This window comes from Gallus gallus, chromosome 1 (genome assembly GCF_016699485.2).
Source record: "Gallus gallus isolate bGalGal1 chromosome 1, bGalGal1.mat.broiler.GRCg7b, whole genome shotgun sequence".
Lineage (NCBI taxonomy): Eukaryota > Metazoa > Chordata > Aves > Galliformes > Phasianidae > Gallus > Gallus gallus.
The window spans coordinates 195936837-195955695 of NC_052532.1; the positions used below are offsets into that span (position 1 = coordinate 195936837).

The following is an 18859-nucleotide window of genomic DNA, read 5'->3' on the forward strand; positions in this document are numbered from 1 at the left end:
TGTTTGCCCATGCAGGCGCTCAGTCGCTGTGGCTTAGGATCTCATCTGTGCCACTCACGGCAGCACAGGAAATTGGCTGACACATCCCTGCTCCATCCAGAGCTTTTGTGGTGATTTCAATTAGAGACACTATTTTTTTCTGCTGAAAAGTCCAGATGGTTCGGCCCCCTGGAGCTTTGTAGGGCTTTAACTCTTTGTTCCCTGCAGGAGAAGGTGCTGCAAGGCACTGCGTGCCCCGGGCTCTGTGCTGAGGTCACCCACTTGTCCAGCAGGTGGGGAAGTTAAAATGGGGTGGGCTGGAACGGAGAATAGAGTTGGAGACTGCAGGGCTCAAGCAGAGAGCTGACTTTTATCAACAGCACTGAATGAAGAGTTCCTTTGCACACACCTTTGGGTATCACAGACACAGCCATCACTGCATCCCAGAATCCCAGAATCATGGAATCGTGGAATCACAGAATCCTTAGGGTTGGAAAAGCCCTCCGTGATCCCCGAATCCAAACCCAACCACGCACAGAATCACACACAGAATGGTTTGGGTTGGAAGGGACCTCAAGGATCATGAAGCTCCAACCCCCCCACCACACGCAGGGCCACCAACCTCCACGTTTCAGACCAGCCCAGGCTGCCCAGGGCCCCATCCAACCTGGCCTTCAACACCTCCACGGATGGACGGGGCATCCACAGCCTCTCTGGGCAGCTGTTCCAGCACCTCCCCACTCTCTCTGTCAACAACTTCCCCCTCACATCCAACCTCAATCTGCCCTCCTTCATCCTTAAACCATTTCCCCTCATCCTGTTATTATCCACCCTTTCAAAGAGTTGACCCAACCCATCCCACCGTGCCCACTGACCGCGTCCCCACGTGAACTGAGCTGTCACTGTGGGTGCAAACTCACAGAAACTAAGAATCATTTGGAAAAATGTCTGAGCACCAGGAAGATAAACACTAAATAGAGAAATGCAGTTGTACAGCAGAGCCTGGGAGGGGCTGGGGGGGTTAATCACAGCTACGGCACAGTGCTTTCCTGCAGGGCACACAGAACAGGGACGGAGCCTGCAGGGCTTCTGCAACTTGGAAGTTGCCCAGAAGCCCTGCACTGAAATGCCTGAGAGATCCCAAATGGCTGCTGGACTTCCATGGTCTGAACTGCCAAGGGATCAAGAGAAGGGGAAGCTGGGATGTGGAGCTGCTCAGGTGTGAGCTCCAGGCACAGCAATGAGGTGCTGAGCAGAAGAGGAGACCTTCTTTGCCCCTTCGGTGATGTTCAGACCTCCAGGTGTGAAAAGGTGATGTTCACACAGCATTGTGCAGATGATGCCTGCAGCACAACCTTTCTCCATGCCCTGATCCAAGAGCTCATATAACTCCATCTCTAACAGTTGCCCCTCACCTGAACCTTGCCCCCACATGCTTACTGCAACCTGAGCAGGAGAACCCCAAAGCAGGAGGGATGCCCACTCTTCTGGGGGATCCCTCATCAGTGCAGCTGCTCTGAGCCTCTGTTCTTGCTGAGCTTTCCTCCCCAGAGCTGCTTTTGGGCCTCAGCAGATGGCTGATGTGGAAAAGCATTGCATCACAGCCCGGAGCTGTTGGTTCCAACATGGTCAGCTGCCCTGCTGGTGGAAGCAGAGGACATCCTCTGCTGTAAATCCTTCTTGTAAATGACTGTTTACATGGGTTGATAGTGATAGGACAAGGGGGAATGGCTTTAAGCTGAGACAGGGGAGGTTTAGGTTGGATATGAGGAGGAAGTTTTTCCCCCAGAGCGTGGTGACGCACTGAACAGGTTGCCCAAGGAGGCTGTGGATGCCCCATCCCTGCAGGCATTCAAGGCCAGGCTGGATGTGGCTCTGGGCAGCCTGGGCTGCTGGTTGGCGACCCTGCACATAGCAGGGGGTTGGAACTGATGAGCACTGTGGTTCTTTTTAACCCAGGCCATTCTATGATTCTATGATCCTCCCAAGGAGGAGAGGACATCCGTTCTGTGCTGCAACCCCTCCGTCCAGGCAGTGGAGATAATTTTGTCCAGCTCAGCAAAGCTACTGTGACCAAAGAAAATGACCAAACAAACATGATCAAACTGCCTGTGCATTTCTGAAGCTTTCTGAAGCAGAGAACGATGAGGAACATACACTGCTTCCTTCCGTCCCCTGTGCAAGGGGACCTCCATGGTCTAGAGCAACCTTCAACCCAATGCTGCGTTGCAGAGACATGAAACCTTGGCGGCAGCACACTTTGCTCTTGGTTTGAGAGCTGCGTCCCAGCTGTGCTGTGCCCAATCCCACAGGGAGCAGCCAGAAACACTGACCTCCCCACCCCCATCCCTGTCCCCATCGCATCCCTCTCCCAGCCCCAGGCTCCTGCCCTGCCCGCACTGCAGAGCAGTGCATTCTCACCTCTCAGTTCAGATCTGTGCACGGACAGGGCTCAGTGTCAGTCCATCACTCACCTCTGAAGAATCTCTCACCAGGAGAGAGGAGTAAAGCCAAAAGCGGTGCCAGTAGGGTGATTTCAGGTAGCCATGGTGCTCCTGCCCTCCTGGATCTTACTGAGCCCTTTCCTTATTCCTTTGCCTATCTCAAATGAGCATTGTTTTGAACAGCTTCTATAGGCTTTTCATGGGAGGACCAAACCTCCACCTCTTCCTCTCCTCACCATCCTTTCTCACAGTCCATCGGATATCAAGCGCTGACCTCTGCCCCGTGCAGTAAATAGGATTAGGACTGGCTTAGGCTCAAACCGTAAACATTTCCAGCAAGCAGACTGATGTTGTGCCAAGTGGCAGCTGCATTCCCCCTCATATGTGGTTCTGGGAAAGTTTTTTTTTCAAATGGGAAAACAGATGGACACCTCACATCCTTTCCTATATATATACATGTTCTGTGCTTCTGGGAAAAGGAATTAAGCAGGAAACCAGAAAGCACAGCTCTGTGAGAACGCACTATGCAAAGACTGGGGCTGGCAGCCCCATGCACACGGATGACTCAAGTCACAGATCAGAGGGAAATACAAGATTGTGAGCATATCTGGTGCAAGACAGATCACTCTTACACTGTACAGTTGGCATACTATGAAGTTACTTAGATTCTGGTGATCAGTGTTGAGTGTTCTATACTGGAAGGCTGAGTCCGGTTCCTCATTCAGCCATGGCTGTGCTGGGTAACCCGGAGCGGTCATTTCCATCTCTGGGACATCTCCAGAAGACCCCATAAGACCCTTGCATGTGCCAATGTATGCTGCCATGCTGCTCAGCATGCTGGCCACGAGAGAACCTCCAGTGTAGATTAATGCCAGAAGTGGGTCATCATTTCAGCATGTGCAGGGTGAGCAAGGAGGAGAAACGTTCTCCTTGGCTGTTCCCAGGGATGATGCTGAAGTTTGCAGACCAGATCAGTGCTTCATCCCAGCTCAACGCAGTGTTTGCATCCTCCCAGGCTGGAAGCTGCCTGGCATGTAGGGTAAATGATGTCAGAATCCCAGGAGAAAGAAACTAGAGGTGCCAAGGTGCATGAAATATGAGCACGTGCATGCAGCTTGGGCTATAAGGAAAGCAGAGGAAGAGAAACCGTGTTGTTCCCTCAGGTTGGATCAGTCCAAAGAGATTCCAGCTTATGTCTTTTAGACTCCAGCTTATGCCTTTTCCAAACACCTGTGGAAAAACAGGTCTGGAAGGACCCTGGGAGGATATCTCTTCTGCGCCTCTGCCCTGAGACAGACTCAGCTCAGCTGAAACCATTACTGAGAGGTATTCAGAAAAAACACCTATGGTGTGACCCCATGCCCACGCACCCCTAACCCCATTCCTACACCCACCCCTTGCCCAACCTCGGCTTGTCTTCCCAAGACTGTGTCTTAGCCCCCAAGGCATGGTTATCCCCCTCTCCTTGCAATGTCTTTCTGCACTGCTGCGGGACGCTCTGTCCTCTCCCTGCTGCCTCTGAGGCTCCAAATCACAGCATCTCAGCAGCTCTCAACCCACCACACCACGTTTGACTTCTGTGCTCCTTATGGCCATCTGCCGTTCAGCTTCCACTTTCTGATGTGAAGATGTTCCCTGGATAAGGCTTGTTGGCACTGACGACCATAGGAACTGTTTCCCTAGATGAAAGTAGGGGTCCCTGCAGCCTGCTGTCTCCTACTGAAGATTATTAATGGCCTCGAGGAAGGTTGTTTACAGTTGGTCCTTCCCATGATACGTATTCCAGTGGCCAGTAATCGGCATAGACGCTATCTGAACAGGAGGCCACACGTTGGCCACCACATTCAATAGGAAATGTTGAATCTATCATGCATGAATTTTCTAACACCTTTTTGTACTTACATGTACCTCCATCTCCCACAGCATACAGCGGCAACAAATAGAAACATTCTGTATTTAACTTCTCTTCCATTTTCATTATCTTATGGACCTTTCTTGTCATAGAATCACAGAGTCATAGAATGGTTGGGTTGGAGGGGACCTCAAGGATCACGAAGCTCCAACCCCCCACCACACACAGGGCCACCAACCTCCCCATTTCAGACCAGCCCAGGCTGCCCAGGGCCCCATCCAACCCGGCCTTCAACACCTCCACGGATGGACGGGGCATCCACAGCCTCTCTGGGCAGCTGTTCCAGCACCTCACCACTCTCATAGTATTATATATATATATATACTGTATTCCTTCATTGTCACTTCTGAGGGTTGAAGAGCCACTGTGTGATAATCCCACTTCTTTAGATTCTATTCCATGCCCCCAATCCACTGCCATGCTGCTTTGGGGCAGCCCAGGGGGGAAATCTATTAGGTTAACTCTGACAAGCCTTGGTCTGGCAGGCACAGAAATAGGGGTTAAGAGTGATTTCCACCTCACAGCTGAGGTGGTAAAGATAAATTTATTACCATGAGATTTTAGATATAACAGGCTGCTGGGACATCGGAGGGGATATCTGCTAATCTGTCTGTGTTTGTCTTTGTAATATTGAGTTTGTTTTTATTGTGCAACACATTATGATTTTAATTAAACATTTCATGTCTCGCTGGTTATGGAAGGAGGACAGCCAACACCATTTCACCTCTGTTATTCCCCTGGAGAAATGCTGCAAGCACACTTCTTGCAAAATTTATTATTATTTGCATTACAGATCCATTCTCACAATAAAAATGGTGAGTATTGCCAGTGCACAGCAGCACTGCCAGGCATAAATCACAGGGAGCTATAAACACGTCGCCCAATAAACCATCAGGAAAAGAAACTGTGCCTGCTGGGAGAGCATCATAAATGGGAAAGATCATTTACTTCACACACTATTTTCACTCGTCAGCCTCACGCTGTTTACGCACAGGGAGTTGGGCTCCGGTGGCTCCGATTGATTGGCTGCAAGGCCAGGACAGGCCAGTCCTCAGGGCGCCTTATAAACCCTGCCCTCCCCACGCCACGACCTGGGCTGTTCCCCTCTGCATCCAGGCTCGTAAAGAACCCAGGCTCATAAGGAACCCAGGCCCGCACCACAGCGCCTGGTGAGTAGCTGAGCAATGAGTAACCTCTCTGCCACGCACAAGTTTGTGCTCCTGCTCATCCCAGCATTGCGTTTTGGGTGGACGCTGGGGTGGGTGGGGTTGCACATCCCGGTGCTGCTGGGGATGTGAACGCTGCTCGGGGCTGGGAGCGCTGGGTGGGATGGGTGAGTGCTGTGGTGCTGCTGTGCTGTGGGCTCCGTGCATGAACCGGGCTGTGCTCCCACTGCCTGTGGCCTGGCTGGGCGGTGGGAATGGCACATTCCTCTTCTTGCCTTGAAAGCCAACAGGACTTGGGCTATATGGGTGCTGCGTCCCCAGGGTCCCTTTGTTAATCTGCATCGCTTCACAGAGGGGCTGAGCCCCCACTTGGATGCTCGAGTTGGATGCAGTTGTGTAAATAACAAAGTCTCCTTCTGGGGAAAAAAAAGACCACAGATATGTTGGGCTCACCCTTCCCCAGCCCCTGCACTTGCCTACACTGAGGTGCCCCTAAAGCACCAGCACTTTGCTGAGGCTACTGGCAAAAACTGAGGTCAGAGATAGGCAATAGAGTGGCCTGTGAGGGATGAAGGGGGGGAAAGGGGGGCGGGAAGCAGCACAGCTGGTGTGTGCCCTCCATGAGGCATCTGCATGCCCACCAACCCCTTCCCTGTGCTCCTGGCCGCTGAGCAGGAGCACAGACCTCTATTGCAGTACCACAGACCTCTATTGCTGTACCACGTCTTTCTGGGCTGCCCAGGAGCACTGCTCAGGTGCTGCCATTAGTCTTTCAATTCATGCCCTGTAAGTGGGTGTTGATTTCCTCATCAGGGCTCAACTACAGTGTGAGAGGTGTAAGTGCTGTCCCACGATTGCAGCTGGGACGTGGATGTATACCCCTGTGTTATGTAGTATATATACAAGTATAATGTAAGAATTATATATGTAAATGTACAAAAACATAGATGTGTGCATATACATTTTATATATTCTAAGCATTTTGTACATTTCTATATACATGTTATTTTTGTACATACACAAACACACATAAAACACAGAGGGAAAAAATGGCCTGGAAGAAGATCCCTCTCTGTGACCCATAGGAGCACACCGTAAATCAGAACAGCTCAGTAGAGTACAGAAAGCCCATTTCTTTTGGTGTTGCGTAGCATGCCAGGAGTTTCCAGTGCCTGACAAAGCCAGCTTTGCACAAAGGCTCTCTTGTAGAAGGAGAATCCCTGACAAGCCACAGTTTGCTCATGCCCAGTCCTTTCCCAGCGGATGCTAACAGTCTTTTGTTTTATCCATTTCCATATTTCTGGAAAACAGTTGAATCCCAATATCTCTGAGAGTCCTGGATGTCTGCCAGAGGCTGCTGGAAGGGAGACAGGCAGACAGGCACCAATGCCTGCACACAGTTGCTTCTTTTCCCTCATTCTCCAGGTGAGTCTGGATGGCAGCAGATTAATTCTCACTTATCAAATGCTGTGGCATCAGCAGAAAGGGACAGCTCTCCCCTTAAGGAGTACCAAGCTGTCAGCTGGGACCCGAGGTCCCTCCACACCTCTACCTTTCCCAACATCAGCCACTATCCATGCCACAGGGAAATGACCAGCTGCCCTTTGCTGGACATGACCAAAGCTGCCCCTTGCACTGCCAGAGTCCTCCTGAATCATAGGATCACAGAGTGGCATAGGTTGGAAGAGGCTTTAAGGATGATCTATCTTCACCCCCCCTGCTGTGGATGAAGTGTGCTTCTGCATTCTTCCTACCTTTGGCAGCTGAACACGGGGCTGCCTGCTGGCCAAGGCAAGTCATGAGGATGTGTGGCTGAAAAGAAAACCAAGTTGGGCTCCCTGGGGGAAAAGAAATGACTTTGGGGCTCTTCCTCACTTCCCATCAGTTACATGTTGCTTTGGCCCCAGAGCAGGAAGATGTTTATCCTTGCTAAGCTTTGGGTTTCATTGCCACAGTTGCAAGCAGGCTGAGAGTTTAATGGAGCTAAATCATATTAGGAACATAATAGATACATCATGGAGGAGATGTGTGTTTATTCAAAAATGAATTGCGTTGCAGCAAACCCTCTTGCTCATAATTCAGGTACTTTTTGACCTGCTTGCATTGCATCCTACAAAAAGTATATTAAGATTGTAGTCACAAATATTTATTTTCATTAATTAGCTCTTGTTTTCCACCTCCACTGTTTTTCCTCATCCACACCAACAGTCTTTCAGTTACAGAAGGCACAGAGAGAGCTCAGAAGCACCATTAGCTTCTCCAGCATCTTTGGGTGCATTGTCTCTCATGCAGTATGGATAGTGCTGAGTCCAACCCCATTGCTAAAGCAGTTCCCTACAATAGTTTGCACAGGTGGGCACCCGGATGGTTGTGGAATATCTCCATAGAAGAGACTCCACCACCTTTCTGGGCTACCTGTGCCAGTGCTCCATCACCCTCACCGTAAAGAAGATCTTCCATATGTTAGTACAGAGCTTCCTATGTTCCAGTTTTAGGTCATTACTCCTTGTCCTATCACTACACACCACCAAGAAGAGCCTGGCCGCACCCATTTGCCACCCACCTCCCTTCAGATATTTATAAATATTGATCAGATCCCCTCTCAGTCTTTTCCCCAGGTCTCTCAGCCTTTCCTCATACAGGAGATGCTCCAGGCCCTGTATCATCTCAGTGTCTTTCCACCGGACTCTCTCTAGATGATCTCTGTTGTTTTAGACCCGGAGAGCGGAGAACTGGACACAGTATTCCAGGTGTGACCTTACTGAGGCAGAGCAGAGGGAGAGGATCTCCTCCCTCGCCCTGCTGGCTACGCTCTGCAATGTACCCCAGGATCCCATTGGCCTTCTTGGCCATCAGGACACTCTGATGGCTCACAGTCACCTGTTGTCCACCAGGATCACCAGGTCCTTCTCCACAGAGCTCCTCTCCAGCAGCTCAGCATTGACCTGTACTGATGCTGTGGTTGTTCCTTCCCAGGTGCAAGACTCTACACTTGCTCTCGTTACACCTCATCATGTTCCTCCCTGCCCAGCTCTCCAGTCTGTCCAGGTCCTGTTGAATGGCAGCACAGCCTTCAGGTGTCAGCCAAACCCCCCAGTTTTGTACCATCAGTAAACCTGCTGAGGGGGGAATCTATCCCTTCACCCAGGTCACTGGTGGATGAAATGAACATATGATGCTTATTTATTGTCCTTCACCAGAGCAGTCGTGTCTGACCAACCAAACCTCTATTCCTGTTTCTCATCTGTTTCCAGTGTTGATGTCTTCACTGAGAGCAACTCAGCCTGTGGAATTTGTGGACAAAAAAAAAAAAGTAGTTGCACTCACCAGGAATGTTTTAACTTTAATATTCAGTAAATATATATATATATATATATTTTTTTTTTTTTTAAGAAAAAATGTGGATTCTTTTCTTTTTGGTTTTATAGTTGAATGGTCAGCTCACAGTGTAGTTATATGCAACACTAAGGTAATCCTAACGGTGTTCTAAGCAACACAGAGGCATCTGCATAGTGGGGAGATGGAAGAATGTGGGGCTTGTCATTACACAGTTCTCTATGCAGTGGAGAGTCCGACTATGTGGAGTTTCTGTTGTTGATTTGTTTTAGGTATAGGTCATGTGAGATCTGAGCTGCAATGGAGCATGACTCACATACCACGTGGGAATTCAATGGCTCCTTCTATCAGCCTTCAGCTTTCCTCATGATGGGCATCCCAGGCCTGGAAGCCTTTCATCACTGGATCTCCATCCCTTTTTGTGTACTCTACCTTATTGCTCTCTTGGGAAATTGCATGATCCTATTCGTCATAAAGAAGACCCAAAGTCTTCATGAACCCATGTACTACTTTCTCTCCATGCTAGCAGTCACTGACCTGGGGCTGGTTTTATGTACACTGCCTACTACACTGGGTATTTTTTGGTTTAATAACCGAAGGATTGGTTTTGATGCTTGTCTCACTCAGATGTATTTCATCCACATACTGTCCTTCATTGAATCCTCGGTGCTCCTGGCAATGGCGTTTGATCGCTTCATTGCTATCTCCCATCCACTTAGATACCCATCCATACTGACCAAGACAACTGTCATAAAGATAGGTCTGACAATCATATTGAGAGGTACGGTCTCCCTTCTTCCAATACCCTTCTTGCTCAAGAGGTTAACCTACTGTGGGAAGACTGAGCTCTCTCATTCTTTTTGCTTCCATCCTGATATCATGAACCTAGCATGTGCAGATATAAAAGTCAATATCTTCTATGGTCTGATTGCTTTGTTTTCAACAGTAGGGATGGATTTTATCTGCATTGTGCTGTCCTACATCCTAATCATTAAAACTGTTATCAGCCTTGCAACTAAGGAGGAGTGTCTCAAGGCTTTGAATACATGCGTCTCCCACATCTGTGCTGTCCTAATATTCTTCATCCCAATGATTGGACTGTCCATGATTCATCGTTTCGGAAAGAACTTTCCTCCTTTGGTTAACACCTTGGTGGCCTACACCTACCTTATAATTCCCCCTGCTCTCAACCCCATTATCTACAGCATAAAATCCAGCCATATCCGCGAGGCTTTGTTCAGGACACTGAGGAGGAAGTGTGAATTTGAGTGGTAGGTTCTTCCACCAACTGTGCCAGAAAATGCTGGTGGACTTTTTTTGTGGTCAGAACTAGTAGACTGGTTTCTTAGTGCTGCACCCATGGGTGTCACTGCCAGGCAAAGGAACTGCGCATCCACTCAGATGCTGTCCCTCAACCCAGAGCTGTGATCTTTCATGTTTCATCCTAGCATGATGCTTGGTCCTTTCCAACAGCCTGCACACACCCCAGGCGTGGAAGTCACACTTATGAGGAAACAATTACAGGAAAACAAGCTCCTCCTCTTGAGTTACACAATGGAGTGGAGCAAGGAAACTCTACAATATACTTTATGGCATCTAGCAGTCAGATAATATGTAAGCTTCACCTGCGGTCCCTTGCATGGGATCATTGTTCCCTCACTGCATAACTAACCAAGACCACAAACTCTGTAGGACAGGACAGAGGCCAAAAGTCTGAAGTCACTCTGAATATCAAAGTGAGTAATTTTGTTCAACTGGAAACACCCCACAAAATGGAGATCATTTCCAGAGGTTGAGCACAGAGCATTTTTGGAAGATCACAACATTTTAAGTGAACCCACAACACTTGGTTCACCTAACAAATGGCTCAGCCTTAATCTTCATCTGTATTTCTAAACTGCCATACACATTTACAGTGCTGCTTCTGCACCTCCTCTTGCTTTCATTGAGCCTTACTATCCTACCAGATCTAATGCTCAAGCCATTGTTTTTTTGCATTGAATGTAAAGTATGTCTACCATATATTCAAATAAAATACACATATCATTGGAAAGGAAAAAAAAAAAAAGCCTTTTTTTTTCAATTTATCTAATGTAGAGTTAATAGGTTGGAGTTGTTCAAAGCCGTCAGGATTTGCTGTACGTGAGTACAGTACTGCATGAGTTAGGTATGCATCAGGATGGTGCTCGGGGGTCGGGTTTGGATAGCTCTCTTACTGCAGAGAGGTTTCAAAACTAAAATAGGAGTGACTAATCTTCCTGACATTACAGACCATGTACTACAGCCTTCCAGCTAACATCCACCAGGCATCAAAAGTCCCCCTCAGAGGGATGGGAAATGGAGATCTCCAGGCTCAGGTCACATATGGAGGTGACATTGTCTCCAAGCATCTTCTTGCTCTTCACCAAGATGGATCTCAGCCAGGCAAGCAGAAGAGTTTCACCACCCTCTTATTTTGCTTCATCCCGCAGACAGAATGAAACTGCCCCAAATCTTTCATACCTCCTGTGTTGTTTTTTTCATTGGTTTTAAGCCACATTTGGGGCAGACTGGGCCTTTGTGCAAAGAAGGAGTGGTCATCATTCACCTTGTGAGGGTGAAGTAGCAGAGGGCATTGGGACAGCATTGCATACCAGAACTGGGTTGTTGCTAAGCTTCTCCCACTTCAGCCTAACCTAGGATTGGTGTCTTTTTCTTTTTGATCTATTCATATCTGTACTTCTAATAAAGACAGAGAAGAATAATGAGAATACTTCTCCATAAGAAAATGGAAAGGGAGAAGGGCAGATTCCCAAGGGGAGGACTCTCAGGACGCTCTTTGCATTGTGTTGTGCTAGTTATTTTGCTGAGTGTCCCCGTGGACCCTCACAGAGGTGGAAATACTGTTCAGCAGAACACCACAAGAACTTCTGTCCAACCAGTAGGCACAGCAGCTCCTACTTGCATTGAGTAGCACCTGGTGGGAGTTCTTTGCTCAGAATACCTACGATCCAGCCTGGTGCTGGTAGCCAGCTGCTATCAGAGGAGTAGGAGAACAAGTAAATCTTTTGGCATGAAAGCCTAAAAAAGATCTTTGCTTGGAGATGCTCAGCGTGCAGGATCCTCACACAGCACTGCTCCCTGATTGAAAACTTGCAGACTGTTCTCAGAAGCAACAAAAGCCAGAGGAGCCTGTGCTCCAGCAAGGACATGTGCATTCAGATGGTGGTGGCAAGACAGAGGAAATGCACAGGGTATGTATTAGTGCAGCTGGAAACCATGCTGGAGTGAGGATGCAGTGCATATGATGCACCTCCATCACCCAGTTCAGCAGAGTTTCACCTGCCTCCAAGTTTCCTTCCCAGATGGAGTAGCTGGAGGGTACCAGGCAGTTGTTCAGGATCTGAGAACCTGTATAAGGTACTGTTCATTAGGAACACATGCTCACAGATCTTGGTGGCTGCTTCTGGGAATGGGAAAGTTAATTGTGGTTTGACATCTGTGTGAATAAAAAAAGATAGACAAGCCACTTAAACCTGCTAATTCCTATTCTGTGATGCTCTGAGCTCTGCACTTTGTACCATGGGATCGTATACAGTACTTGCTGACGGATTTATTTCCTATGAACCAAGAGAGCAGTGTGAGACACATCACAGGCATGGCTTAATGAGGAAAGGAGAGGAGATGGAGGAGGAGCAGGAGAACAGGATGATGGAAAGGAAGAAGGAGTGGAAGGGGAGGGGGAAACATACAGTCAGAGTGGCTCTCTAGAATTTAAAGGAAAAAAAAGTTCAGATGAAAAATTTTGATCAGCTCCAGTAACAGAAGACAACACCAAGCACTATGAAAATATCAGCCCATTCCCCATTAGTGCCCAGGTTTTGAAATCTGCTCATACAGACTTCAAAACCCTTGGGAAACACTGTACCAGAGGTGAACAGCTCCAGGGAATGGAACACATTCCCTTCTCACTGCCACATGGGATGGGAGAAGCAGAGAGGACTTCTCAGTGCTGACGACTGTTCCACCACCTGCTTTATCCTGGGAAGTTCACTCCATGGGACAAATCTGGTCAATGTTTATGAGTCCTTTCTGAGATCATCCACAGTGGTTGTTGTTACTGGTCCTCTGGATGGGATGGCTTCACTGTCTACATGTGCTCACCTCTTGCCAAATGCAGCCACTGGGGCTTGCTGGTGCAAGGATCAGCCAGGGAAAACAAATCTGCACTCCCTAGTGTTTTATTAAAGGTATGGACTCAGTTTTCTGCTCTGCATAAAGCAAGATCCTTCTATGGATGGGGTTCATCACACTAGCAGTTCAAAGTCATTAGTCACTTCTGAAAACATTGGTGCATTCACCAATATTTTTCGAGGGATTACTGACTTACTGTGAGTGTCTCTCCCAGTTGCCTTCTCTTGAAAGAAATGAATAGGATGGCAGATTTTTAGCAGTGAGAATCATACTGTCCTTACACTTCAGTGGGTGGCAGGTAAGTTGACTCAGACACTTGCTGGCAGTTACTGAAGCGTTTTGTGCATTCCACTTGCATCTTAGTGTAAGTGGTTTGCTGCAAATGTCCTTGCTAGAATAGCTTTCAAACAACTTGATACCAACAGTCTGTGTACCATGTTTGTAAATTGTGTATAAAAAGCTAGCACGAGAGTTTTATTTATCATAGAGTCAGGATGGAATAACATCCCATCAGGGAAATAAGCTATGATTGCTATTTTAGGATGAGTGCTTCACCACCGATGTGCAGTAAAAACAGAGTGTTTTCAACCAAATGCTACTTTTAGAATCATTTGGACTAATAACCTGCAGTAAAAACATGTAGCATCCCTGTTTTACATGGGTGGGATGTGGAATTTGTTGTCAGAAAGCTCAGCAATGCTGCAGACAGCCTTGCTGTGGGAGTCAGGAGGGATCTGCATCTCTGTTCAAGCCCTCCAAGAATGCCCTAGACAGCTGGGAATGTACAGCTCTGTGGTGGTGACACTGCTGTTGTTTCAGAAATTGGTGCTTCATCCCAACACCTTTAAATCCCAGTTATTTTACAAATCTGATCTGTGTGAACAGAAGGGCAGCTTAAAGCATATGTTTCTGACAGGGCAGTATAGTGCATATGGGAAAAGCTCAAGCAGAATTGGAGTTGTGCAGGAGCAATAAAAAATCTGTTTTCTTTATTTGAATTTGCCCTTGCAGCAGAGGACGTGCCACGGCATAGCATGACCTCCCTTCATCCTGCATGCCATGCCCTTCCCCAACAGCTCTGACATCAACCCATCCTCCTTCATCTTGGCCAGTATCCCAGGGCTGGAGGCTGCCCATTTCTGGATGGCGATCCCTTTGTGCTCCATGTACATCATGGCTGTAGCAGGCAACTGCGCGGTGCTGTTCATCGTCAAGACAGAGCCCAGCCTGCACGTTCCCATGTACTTCTTCCTCTGCATGCTGGCTGCCATCGACCTGGCCTTGTCCACCTCCACAGTGCCACGTGTCCTCTCCTTCTACTGGTTCAACATCAGGGAGATCAGCTTCGGCGCCTGCCTTGTCCAGATGTTCTTCATACACACGCTCTCGGCTATTGAGTCTACCATCCTCCTGGCCATGGCTGTGGACCGCTATGTGGCCATCTGCCACCCACTGAGACATGCTGCCATCCTCACCAATGCCACAACAGCAAAAATAGGGCTGGCAGCCATGATCAGGGGAGTTCTCTTCTTCCTGCCCTTGCCTTTGCTCCTCCTGCCGCTTCCTTTCTGCAGCTCACGGGTGCTGTCACACTCCTTCTGCCTGCACCAGGACGTGATGAACCTGGCCTGCGCCAACACCACTCCCAGTGTGGTGTATGGCCTCACTGCCATCCTGCTGGTCATGGGGCTGGACGCCCTCCTCATCTGCATCTCCTACCTCCTGATCCTCAAGGCTGTCTTGCGGCTGGCATCGTGGAAGGAGAGGCTCAAGGCGTTCAGCACCTGCATTGCCCATATCTGTGTGGTCTTGGCCTTCTATGTACCACTGATTGGGCTGTCCGTGGTGCACCGGTTTGGAAGGGACCTCGCCCCGCTTGTCCATATCATCATGGGGAACATCTACATCCTTGTGCCAGCTGTGCTCAACCCCATCATCTATGGGGTGAGGACTAAACAGATACAGAGGAGGATCCTGAGTTTCATTCACATACACAACAACAGAACTGCCCAGTGACTTGTGCTTGGATATTGTGTCCTTTTTCCTCTCAGTGTCTCAACTTGTTTTACACTCAGAGTCCTTGGAGCTGGGGCTGTCCTCTGTGCAGCACTCAGCACATGGTAGGAGACTCTAAGGTGTTATCACAGGGTAAAAAGGAAATAACAGCTGTAAACTCCTTCCAAGAGTGCTTACTTCACCAAAGTTGGAGTGAATCTACTATGATGATCCAAATCCAACCCTGATCCAGCACATACAGGAAGGAAAAATGTCTCAGCAAACTAACAACATCTTGACATGGCACTTCTTTGTTCCCATCTCCTCTCCAACATTTGCACAGCTGCGTGAATGCCACAGTGGTTTGTGAATTATTTAGATAATTCATGGTTTGTGCTTTTGATGTGCTCACTGTCCAAAAACATTTTAGCAAAGTTTTTGGCTAAAATTTATTTTTAAGTAAAATAATTACAGGTGACATTAAAGGTGCGGAAATGCACTTTAAAAGTGCTCCACCTCTGTAGTCTTGTTCTGATCTACTGGGTGTCCAGTTCACACAGCTCTGACCCCTCACAGCTCAGAGTTATTGACAGAGGTTGTGAAAATAATTTCCATTAAGAATTATATTCTAGAAAACCGGTCTCTCAAGAGAAAAATTAGGAAGTTGTAAATGTGAGGGATATTCCTCAGCTGAAGGAATCACTATTTCCAAGTGGAAGGTGTTTTATACCTTTGACTTCACATGTGTATGGATTTCCAAAGGAGCTCAAGATCTCCATCTTTCAGATTTTTCTTATAATTCCAAGATATTCTGCATTAAATCAGAACACCTCATAGCCTTTCCTCTCTGTAGTCTCACAACTCTTCTATCAGTGGGAAGCTATAAAACTCTTTTTATGTGATGGAAGCCTCCGAGTCTCGGGGCTAATGAAGATGTGAAAGATGATGCAGATGATTTTGTGGTTTGAAGTGCTCTCTACAATGAAGCATACTGATTTAAAGATGTTCTCATATCTTTTCTTTCCCTAATCCATTGAAGATCTTTGTGTACTTTGTCTTTATAGAAGTGCTTTCTTCTTCGTAAGTAGAAAAAGATCCAACCAATCCCTTCTTTTACCTCTTGGTTTAAACTCTTACCTTGTTACTTGCTGGCTATTTTAAATTGTGCTCTTCATCCCCGAGGTAGATGTGGAGTCTCCTTCCTTGGAGATCTTCAGAAGCCATCTGGGCTGCATTGCCATGGGCAGGAATGTGTTTGCTGTTCCCACAGATCAACTCTGGAGCAGCCCCTGGAATTCCTCTGGTGAGAGGGCTGGGTGATCTCTAGCTGGCTGGTTGTATGCAGGTGAGTAACAGAGAGGAAGTCATTTGGATGCAAAACCCTTCATGTCAGAACATCTCACAGATGACCAGAGGTACCAGGTACTTTCATGATCTATGCTCCATTAGGAGGTCCAGGAGCTCTTGAACATTGTTATCTTCATCAGCAGAATATTGTCAAAGAATCCATGGGGTAATTCGGGTTGGAAGGGAGCTCCAAACATCTCCAGCCCAAACCTCTTATCAATGCAGGGGCAGCTTCAGGGTCAGACAAGGTAGCAGAGCTGTTCATTCGGTCAGGTGCTGAAAGCCTCCAAGGACAGATGTAGGACAATATCTTCGGGCCTCTATTACAGTTCTTGACTGTCCTTACTGTGATTTTTTTCCTCTTTTTATCTGGCTTGACCTTCTCATTTCAAACCATGCTTGTGACTCTCATCCTCTTGCTACACCGCTCTGTGAGAGCCTGGCTTCATCTTCCCGATGATGTTTTTGTGGGTAGTGAAAGGCCACTCATCTGCTCTTGGGAAGAGTCAAAGCTGTTCTTCTGAAGCTGAACAAGCCTATTTTCCTCCTCAAGTATCACTGATCCAGCCCCGGCCACCCTGCTATCAGATGACTATGCCTTTTTTGTTCTGGGGCCCAAAACTAGATTTGTTATCTAGATGTGGATTAGCAAGTGCTGGTCCTTGAGGACATGGCCTATCACTGTCTGGAAAGGTCAGCTTAGAGCCCAAAACAATGGACACTGAGAAGAACTAGTAGAGAAGGAGAAAAGATCAAAACAAAACGCCAGGGGGTGTAAATCTGCACTGGCTCACAACATACATGTGGAACTATGCTTTACAGTCAGAGATTCATAGGGTAAACTTTTATTTAGCGCTAAATGGATCAGGATACCTGGGGAAAGCCCGCAGAATTATGTTTAGCTATGAAAAATAGAGTATTTTGGAAAAGAGCATAAGAAAAACGGACTATTTCCATCAGAGAGAATGGAAGCAAAGAAAAGCAAGCACACACCCCAGAAGAGCAGAGGTTCAAGAGCTCTCCTCCCTCACTGCTGCCAGGAGTGGGCACACAGAAGCAGCCATGGTTCGTGTCCAGAGCAGCACACCAGGGAGCCCTGCTCATCCTTTAAACTTTCATCATCATGTTGCTCCAGGGCCTTCAGGTGACAGATAATACACTGGAGTCTGGCGTGTTTTTTTCTCATTGCTAACTAACACTGGAGTAAAAGGAGTGCCTTTGTATTTCTGTAGCTTCGGACTCTATTAAGCACATTTTCCTATAAGCTTTACTCCTAAATTAAAGCACACTTTATTTCAAAATAAATACTTTCATTTAAGCAAGTGACAAGTAGTTTCTACCTGGGACTTAAAAACAATTTCATCCCTTGTCATTTTTTGTCAGATTCTGTTTTACTAGAGCTGACGGGCAACACATTTTCATAAAAATGAAAGCAATCTATACCTGCCTAATGTGATTTGAGAAGTGTGAATGAATTTTTCAGAGGCACGCTATGGCTCCAAACACTTTTCAGGTGGCTGTGACATTGAGAAATGGCTCCTGCTCATTCTCCATATGTTCCTTATTTTGTTTCCTTTTGTACCGAGAGAAAAATTAATAAAGTAAAATGAATGAACCATGCTGAAAATGTTGTGGTTTTTTTTTTTTGGGGGGGGGAGGGGGAGGGAGGGGAGGCTACTATCCACCTGTTTATCAGAAAGACTGATAATAGAGCCACAGAGAAGGGAGGTATGATGAATTCTTCCTTCAGGGGCCTTTTGGGTCCCTGACACACTTGTCCATTGTGGCGTCCCCATATCAACAGTACCCTGAAGTAATAGAGGGCCCCATTAAGAGCACACAGTGTCTGAATCCTTCTGTCCACCATGAGCAGGTCTAAGTGCCAGAGGTGGGGGTGGACAGATTTTGCTGGCCTTCACTCAGACCCAGATTCCTCACAGAAAGAGAGGAAAGAACCAAAATCACTTGCAAAAGGGAGAGAAAAGGGAAAGGAGGGATAAGGAGAGAGGAGTAGGGGAAGGCAGAATGCAAGGAAGGTTTGCATACAAATGGAGAGAGAACAGGAAGTCACAATAGCACAGAATTGACAAAGGAGTAAACAAGGAGTGATGTGAGACCTCTGCAGTGGTTCAAAATGAACTTTTGGTGTTGATATGCTCACTAGTTGTTGGGATTGATAGAGTTTGGGACAGTTCAAAAGAAAAAAAGCAAAGGTTTATTACCCGCAACAATCTTACGGAACTTGATAGGGCCAAAGATTTGGTGCAGAGATGTAATAGGAAGCTTCATCAAGAGGAAGATGTCCAGGGAAGACAGAGGAGGCAGCTCAGACGATAATTAAGGGACTGGTCAAACCCAAATCAATCTTTGATGCTATACTGTGTGGACACCATAAAAACGGCACAGGGAGGTACAATGAGCACAACCACAGAGCAAGTAACTCAACAAACTATGGAAGTTACTGTAAGGGAATGGATATAAAAGTGACCAGAGTTTTAGAACAAAAC

General features: G+C 47.3%; 2 protein-coding genes across 2 annotated transcripts; both read left to right on the forward strand.

Annotated features, from left to right (window-relative positions):
* The first annotated feature begins 5426 nt into the window (after nucleotides 1-5426).
* LOC107049066 (olfactory receptor 51G2-like) lies at nucleotides 5427-14008 on the forward strand. Its single transcript, XM_040660325.2, has 2 exons — nucleotides 5427-5504; nucleotides 9110-14008. The coding sequence occupies exon 2, from the start codon at nucleotides 9138-9140 to the stop codon at nucleotides 10110-10112; it is 975 nt and encodes a 324-aa protein (XP_040516259.1). The 5' UTR covers nucleotides 5427-5504; nucleotides 9110-9137; the 3' UTR covers nucleotides 10113-14008.
* Nucleotides 5427-17967, forward strand: LOC419080 (olfactory receptor 51G2-like). Its single transcript, XM_015280946.4, is given in 4 exon segments — nucleotides 5427-5504; nucleotides 6813-6926; nucleotides 14022-14065; nucleotides 14067-17967. Coding segments are annotated over 3 exon segments (1089 nt in total). The 5' UTR covers nucleotides 5427-5504; nucleotides 6813-6841; the 3' UTR covers nucleotides 15027-17967.
* The last annotated feature ends 892 nt before the right edge of the window (nucleotides 17968-18859 follow it).